The following is an 8,610-nucleotide window of genomic DNA, read 5'->3' on the forward strand; positions in this document are numbered from 1 at the left end:
CAAATCCTCGGAAGTCCTTTCCACAAGGAAACATGAAAAGGAACTAAAGATATCATAAAAGTTCAGTTTATCATAAACTTACTTGGATAGGTTTTGAAAACAGAAGAACACAACCAGAAAATGGCATGTTTATTTCTCTTCTCCTTTAACACTAAGCACAGCGAGCATCTTACAGTTTATGAAATTTCAGAACACAGAAATCCACAGATTCCTGAGGAGCAGTTACTGCTATGAGGTAAGCATGACCGACTCTACGTGGCAAATTCCTATTTATGAGTATTTCCCTTACCTTTCTCTATTTCTCTGAAGGACTGCTTTGTTATTTTGGAGGCACCATCTCTATGATCATCTTCAAATGATTCTTTTTCTGTTTCCCATTTCTTTAAATTATGAAAAGAATCCAGTTCGTCATCTAGGCTTTAACAATACACATATCAGAAATCCGGAGTTCACTCCAACAACTGACAAGAGAAGAACTGCTTTTCAGACAGTGTCACACACGCGAGGAAAATGTAGAAATCATCGTTAAATACAACAAAGATGCATGGAAAACTAGGTCAAAAGCCCTGAAGCTCACTGTACGTGTCTTCCAACCTTCTCTGCACATTAAACAGACGTACTTTAAAACAATTTAAAAGCTGCAGAATGCTCTGTGGCTGCCAAACTCTTCTGAAACCCAGCAATGCAGACACCCCAGGCATTGTTATCTACTTTTGTTAAGACGATTAACAGTTAATGTAGAAACCAGAATCAGAACCTCATGTTCTGAGGTTACCTCAGGGCAGAATGGCTCACAAGGAACATAATGTAAGTTACAAATACATTTGATCATTTTTTTTCTGGTAGTACATTCAAACGCATTAAGAAGAGGCGAGACTTTCACATTATTTTCAGTTATCACGGTACATACAAAATGTCACTCCACCAAAGAATGAACATAAGACACGAAGGTTGTATGGTTGTGTATAAAGTACCCCTACGGGCCCCAGTGTTGATATCCCAGAATCTCTGAATGACTGCTTTACAAGTATGCCAATTTCCATCTTACTAAATGAGCTTTTAGGAAACATGTTTTTCAAAGACGCATCTTGTCCTGGTCCCTGCTCATCTGTCCCTGGGTCCCAGCTGCCGCGCCTTCCACCATGACTGTATCACCACACTCCTAGAATCATGGACTGAATCGGAAACCAGGAGCCAAAATAACTAACACAAAAGGATTTTACATTATCTTGACCATCCAATGTCTTTGAAATTTCTGGATATATTCTGAATTTATAGCCTATCTCTTTCCAGACAAGCCCCTTTTCAAGTACTAAATAGCTATTTGTGACCTATATCTATTGGCAGGACAGCATACTTCTGGACTAGAATTATGATTAAGGGTTGGAGAAAAAAAGGCCAATGGTATAAAGCTCTTGAGAGGTTAAAACCCTCAGATTGTAATTTGGAATTGTACACAGATTTATAAAAACAGCGGCAGCGGAAGAAGGTAGAGAGGTTTGAGTGGGGAGTAGGAGCGGAGGCACAGGGAAAGTAGTAGGGTCAACCAGAACTAACGATGCATGGGAAAAAAATGTAAGGAAAGCTAATACTTGATAAGTTAATTAAAAAATAGAACAGTTTGGGGCTACCGAGATGGCTCGGCTGTTAAGAGCACTCATCACTCTTGCAGAACACCAAACTTCAGTTCCCAGCACCTACATGGTGTGGCTCACAGTCACCCATAACTCCAGTTCCAGGAAATCTAACACCTTCTTCTGACCTCCCTGGGCACCAGGCACACGTGTGGTGCACATATATAAAATGCAAGGAAAACACTTGCACACATAAAACAAACCTAAAAAGGTGGGCATGGTGGTTTAGCCCTAGCAAACTAAAGGAGCAGGAGGATCTCCATAGTCTACAGAGCCAGTTCCTGGATAGCCAGAGCTACACTGGGAGACCCTGTCACACACACAAATAAGAAATAGGGATTGCAGAGATGGCTCACAGCTTAAGAGCACTGACTGCTCTTGCAGAGGATCCAGCTTCATTCGACTCCCTGCACTGACATGGCAGTTCACAGCCATTTGTAACTCCAGTATCAGGGGATACGACGCCCTCTTCTGATAATCTCAGGCAATGCACACATGTTTTGCAGAGATACAGAACTAAACAGTTCAGTGGTTCTCAACCTTCCTAACTTTGCAACACTTTAATACAATTCCTTACGTTGTGGCAACTCTGAAGCATAAAATTATTTTAATTGCTACTTCATAATTGTAATTTTGCTAATGTTATGAATCATATTGTAAATATCTGTGTTTTCTGATGGGCTTAGGTGACCCCTGTGACCCCCTCACAATGGTCGTGACCCACACGTTGAGAACTACTGGCTATGCAGTTAAGAGCACTTGTTGCTCTTGCAGAAGACTTGAGTTTAATTTCCGGTACCCACATGGTTCCATAACCCCAGCTCCAGGGGACTCAATAAGCATGCACATAGTACACAAACACTCATGCACACAAAAAAGTCACATGCATAGAGTAAAATAAATACATCTTTTTTAAAAAAAATTAAAGGGGCTAGGTGATGGTGGCGCACACCTTTAATCCTAGCACTCAGGAGGCAGAGACAGGTGGATCTCTGTGAGTTCGAGGCCAGCTTGGTCTACAAGAGTGAGTTCCAGGACTGGCTCCAAAACCACAGAGAAACCCTGTCTCAAAGAGAGAGAGAGAAAGACTGAAGAGATGGCACAACCGTTAAGAGAACTTAAGCACTTGTTGCTCTTGCAGAGGACCTGGGTTCAGCTCCCAGATCTATATGGTAGCTCACAACATGTTGACCTCCTGGGCACCAGATATGCATGCAGTACACATATTACATGCAGGCAAAACAGTCATACACATATGATGAAACGAATAATTTTTTTTAAATTGTTTAATTACGTAATAACTCAGAGCAGGAGGGATGGCTCAAAGAGCAAAGGCACGTGCTGCCAAGGCTGACAACCTGAGTTTAATTTAATCCCCGGGACCCAAACAGTAGAAGGACAGAACTAACTCCTATAAACTGTGCTCTGGCCTCGACACATGCACACAACATCCCCCACCCACAGACACTCACTAAATAAGTGAATAAATGTAATAAAGAATAAATAGGGATGCAGCAATGGCTTAGTGGCCACGAGAAGTGGCTGCTCTTCCAGTGGTTCCTGGGCCACACAGTGGTTCACAGCTGTCTGTAACTCATTTCAGGAGGTGAGATACCCTTTCCTGGCCTCCCTGGGGAGTCAGGCACACACATGGTGCATAGACATACATGTGGGCAAAGTCCACATACACATAAAATATTAAATTCGGCTCTTCAACTACTCATCAGGATCAAGACTGCTTTTACTTCCATCCAAGAAAACACACACACACACATACACACACACACCTCTTTTCTACCGCCTTTCTTGAGTTGCTAACAGGACAGTAACAGCATCTATTCTGAATTCCTTACCAGTTCACATTTAAGTGTTTGAAGGAACTGCAAAAAGGTGTTGTGGGATGCTTCCTTTCATCAGAGTAACATCTTAATGAGGAACCAACTTTATCTCCAGAGCAGTAGGTATCCAGATCGTCTGTCAATAAAAAAAAAAAAAAAAAAAAAAAAAAATTACACAATGACATCAGATACTAATGATCTCATTCTGGCCTCATAACAGTAAGACACCAAAATCACTGATTTATCTGTTTCTCTAATGAGAATACACACTCGATTTCATATTGATATGGTGCCTGACTACACAATGCCTTTCCATCCTTATTTGACCCAGGCAATAACTCTCCTGATATTGTTCCTTACCGACGTTTTACATCCTTACTTGACCCAGGTGATGGCTCTGTAAAGTAATCTTTACGTCTACTGCACAAGTTAAAACCCCAGAGAGCCGAGAGCTGATGGGAACCAGGTGTGTTCTGGAAATCAGAATGCAGCCTTCTTACCTCCTAACATGGTCCTCGAGCATTTGTTTCTTAACAACTGTAAGCCTATGTCTAAATCCAGTGAAAAGGAAAACACTTCAGAGAAAAACAAAATAGATTACTGTCTTAGTTACTTAGGGTTTCTATTGCTGTGAAGAGACACCATGACTTTGGCAACTCTCAGAAAGAAAAAACACTTAATTGGGGCTGGCTTGCGGTTTCAGAGGTTTAGTCCACTATCTTCATAGCAGGACATGAGTGTGCAGGTAGACATGGGTGCTGGAGAGGTAGCTCAGAGTCTGGATCCACAGGCAGCAGGAAGATACAAAGAGCCACTATTCCTGGCTTGGGCTTCTGAGATCTCACTTCCTCCAATAAGGCCACACCTACGCCAACAAGGTCCTGCCACCTATGGGTTTATGGAAGCCATTTTATTCAAACCACCACAATTACTGACTCAGTTAGCTGGTATAATCTACCACAGCGAATGATGTCCATACATTATTTACATTTCAAAAAATTCCAACTAGCTGGGTCTGGTGGTGCAAACCATAATGACACTACTTGGGAGACTAAAACAGGAAGTTAGAGGACAGCCTGGTCTCCCTGTTTGCTTCAGTGGTCAATTTGACACAGCACAGGGTTATCTGAGACACGTCTGAGGGACTGTGGGCTTCTTCTTCATTGCTAACTGAGGTACCTGTGGACGGAGGCAGCCCTAGGCGAAGTAAGAAGCTAGCTGAACAGAAGCTAGGCCACTGCCAGGGAGCAGCCTTCTTCCAAGGTCTCTGTTTCAGTTCTTGCCTCCAGGATCCTGCGTGAGCTCCTGCCCTGACTTCTTTAGAAGCTGATGTAATGGGAGGTAAATCAACGCCTTCCCAAGTTGCTTTTGGTAACTGTTTTTTATCGCAGCAACACAGAGTAAATGAGGGCCCTAGGCTGTGTAACAAAGCCCCTTTCAATGCTGATGAAATTTCAAGATGTAAGAAGTCTAGGGAAATATGAAATAACCTAGTAAACCATCTGATGGACTTTTTTATGTTTTGATGTAAAGACCTTCAGAAGCTGGGGTGCAGAAGCTGAAGAGACAAGCGAGATAAGTGCAGGTCATACAAATTTCCATTCTCGGTGCTAGTCATAACCAACCCCACAGCTGAACAAAAATTTTAAAAAGATAGGACTTACCATTACTCATTTCTGTAGATTTAGTTTTCATTTTATGTGTCTGTGTGCGTGTGTGTGTACGCGTGTGTGTGTACCACGTGTGTGCAGGGGTCCACAGTGACTACCAGATAACCTTCTCATTTCTAGTCCAAGTCAGTCTTTTTAAAAAGCCTTCCAGCCGGGCGGTGGTGGCGCACGCCTTTAATCCCAGCACTTGGGAGGCAGAGGCAGGCGGATCTCTGTGAGTTCGAGACCAGCCTGGTCTACAAGAGCTAGTTCCAGGACAGGCTCCAAAACCACAGAGAAACCCTGTCTCGAAAAACCAAAAAAAAATAAAAAATAAAAAAAAAAATAAAAAGCCTTCCAGTCTCTCCACACTGGCTCCGTTAGCAAGCAGAAATAATCCCCTTTTTCTAATATATTCCTAAGGTTCTGGGTATCTGCTGTCAGTCCTTTTTGATTACTTCTGCAATCAACTTGAACTGTTTTTTTTTATTATTATTAATGATCTCATTCTGTCTGTAGACTGAACTTTGATATTCCAGAAACATTAACCGTTCTTCCTCTCACTTCACACGTACTTTTCTGAAAGTGCCTGTACTGGAATCCCTGCCAAAAGGGTGTTTCACTGAGAGTGGTTTTTTTAATTTATTACCAAACAAGTTTTATCCTAGCGAGAAGTTTGCCACCTACCACTATATAACATACTGTGGAAATCAGATCTGGGCCTGCAGACTTACACGAATCAGATCAATATAGCCCTCCAGTCTACTAGTTAGTCCTCAGACTCAGCTCCCACACATGGACGAAATTAAAGACACTATTGATGCCATAATTACCAAAATTTACTGACTATTATGTTTAACTAATAATAGAACACTGAAGAATTAACAAATGGTAAATATTAATAGATTAATGGTTAATATTTATTACTGTAAAAAAAGTTTTAGCTTATCAAAAAAATTACAACTCCCAGGATAATTATGTTTTCCAACTCCATTCATTTTATAAATTTTCCCTTTAGTTTCTATCCTAGTAACCTTTCCTGCCTAAAAAGACCAATTAGTGTTCCTCACCCAATACCCAGTGCTCAATTTCTAACATCGTCAAAAGCAAACATATCCCCTGGAGACATTGATTAGTGACCAAGCACTTGGTCAGCATTGATCAAGGGTCTGCTTTTGATTCCCAGCATCCCGGCAGTAAAAAGAAAAAGAAGGTGCACATATTATAAATTAAACACACACCAAAAACTCTCATTAAATTTAATTTTTAAAGGCATCTCACATATTCATCTCTAAATTCACAATTATTATTAGGTGATTGCCAAATTGAAAATTTTAAAATAAAAAATAAGCAACATTAACCCCACGTCTAAACATTTACAAAAATCTCTCAAATGTGTGAAAAGACTCAAAATATTCTATTGGCTTACCTGGAGAGCTTAGAATTCTTCTTTTATATTTAGTCTGATCAAACTTGGAAAGCTCATGCTAGAGGGATAAAGAAAACACACTTAAACACTAAGAAATATTCCCTTAAGATATTTTTCCATCAATTACATGTTAATTACAAAGGTTAGCATGGCAAAGCCTAGGGGCCTCACCCTAGGCAACATTAGCATCCCTAATTAGACAAGCAAACATCATATACCTGTTGATTCATCAGAGTGGCCCACACACCATTCATGTCGTAGTCCTGCCAAAAATACAAAACCAGAACGAAATCAAACCAGGACCCAGCAGACAAACTCAAACTGGGAGGCATTCTATACACAACAGTCTTCGGCCTTGTAAAAGCATTAATGATGTAAGAAACTAAGTGTGGGCATCGGTTGTAGATCAAGGGCAACAGAGACAACCAAACGTCATGTTTGCAGGTGGTATCTGCACCCGGAAAAACTTTCTACAAAAGGTCATAATTGAGGTACTTAGTGAAATCAGTCTATAAGCTATGCGTTATCCTGTATTATTGTAGCAATACTAAATTTCTGGAAAGTATCAATGAGGCTTTAAGATTTTGAGAACGTGCTTCACAGGAAAACCAAAGTATGTGTTGCGACTGAATTAGGGTTATGTGAGGACAGAATGAATTTGTGGCATGGACGTGGGAACACTGAAATATACTGGTACTTCTCAAGAAGGGATTTTGGGAATGCAAACGTGGGAAGGAACTCGGGAATGCTGCGAGCTTCCTCAACTTCTGGAGAACAGGGTGAAAGATGTTCCCATACCTCAGATGTTTTTCTGAAGACAACATTGTTGAACTTTCTAAAACCTTGAATTTGCTAGGCTGTGAAGCAGGCTTCTCGGCTGAACCGTAAACTCCCACCTCTGTTATCAAAGGAGGTGTGATAATAAAAATAAGCCTCACGGAAACTTCAGGGCTGCAAATGGTTTCCCGCTTCAGTTCTTCCAGCTTTCTTCGGAAATGCGATCTAGCCAACCTCTCACAAAATACTAGCAAATTGCCAGAGTGGAGGGGGCCGCAGCAAAAATGACAAGACTCCCCTGGTGAACGGTGCACTCAAGGGAGGGCTACACGAATGCATACTGCCACAACTTCTAAGTTTGCAATTATTCGATGTAAGCTTTCCCGAAAGACCTACGTCGTCTTGTACGCCTGCTGCACTCGGGTCCAGGCCAGCAGGACCGAGACCACGCCCCGTGCATCGCGACTTCCCCCCCCCCCCCCCCCCCGAGGGAGGACGCTCTCTGGAAAGCCACTCGGAGGAGGGCGACCGGGGCCATCCCGTAGCAGCCCGCCCGCCCGGCGGAGCTCACCGCGGCCTCCACTCCCCTCACCTCCACGGTGCAGCTTCCCGCCAGGCCGTAGCGGCTTTTGAGACGCTCCACTACCATGTCCTGCCCGGGTGGCTTGACCACCCTGCGCTCCATGGTGGGTCGCTGACCACGGTCGCCCGGGGAACCGCGCTCAGAGGCGCGTCGGGGCGGGCCGTACGTCACGACGCCCGGCCCCGCCCCCGGGGGCGCTGGAAACCAGTGGAAAGAGGGGTGCGAGGAGGACTCACTGCTAGCCAGTTCCTTTGTCCCTTCCAGATTCTTGTCCTTCGGTTCCAAGTCTCCGCCCTCCCCGCCCCGCTCCGCGCAGTAAACGAAGTCTTCCCGCGCAAGCTCAGACCCGGCCCGCAGGAGGGCGAGTGTGTTCAGCACACCTGCGGGTCAGCGTGTTCCCCGGGGCCTGGGGCCTCATGGGACACAGGGTAAAATGTTTACTGTGCATAGAACTAAGGACACTCTCTTCATCAAAAGAAAAATCAGGACATGTCTGAACGCTAGGCACATGAACTGTAGCCATATTACCTTTGCAATTCCTTTGCCTGTTTCCATAAATTTGGGACAGGCATAAATTTGGGTGGAGGCAGGAGGGCTACACGGTCATAATCAATTGGGACAGCTGTCTCAGCTACAGAGAGACCTACCTCAAGAAGTCAGAAAAACTCCCTGTAAACATGTAGTTTGGCTTAAAACAAAA

General features: G+C 43.3%; 1 protein-coding gene across 4 annotated transcripts in view; it reads right to left on the minus strand.

The window, feature by feature from the left end:
• The window catches only part of Ccdc138 (coiled-coil domain containing 138), a 47,805-nt gene extending 39,659 nt beyond the window's left edge, over window positions 1–8,146 (minus strand). For all 4 annotated transcript variants that reach the window (XM_041656012.1, XM_041656013.1, XM_041656014.1 and 1 more), the window contains exons 1-5: window positions 7,920–8,146; window positions 6,769–6,813; window positions 6,551–6,608; window positions 3,488–3,608; window positions 290–417 (exon numbers count right to left, since the gene is read on the minus strand). In XM_041656012.1, the coding sequence (XP_041511946.1) occupies window positions 290–417; window positions 3,488–3,608; window positions 6,551–6,608; window positions 6,769–6,813; window positions 7,920–8,012 (445 nt within the window). In that variant the 5' untranslated portion in view covers window positions 8,013–8,146. The remainder of the gene's footprint in view (window positions 1–289; window positions 418–3,487; window positions 3,609–6,550; window positions 6,609–6,768; window positions 6,814–7,919) is intronic.
• Between the last annotated feature and the right edge of the window lie 464 nt (window positions 8,147–8,610).

Source organism: Microtus oregoni, unplaced genomic scaffold (assembly GCF_018167655.1).
Source record: "Microtus oregoni isolate MIOR12 unplaced genomic scaffold, Mior012 000007F_ref0000211, whole genome shotgun sequence".
Taxonomy (NCBI): domain Eukaryota; kingdom Metazoa; phylum Chordata; class Mammalia; order Rodentia; family Cricetidae; genus Microtus; species Microtus oregoni.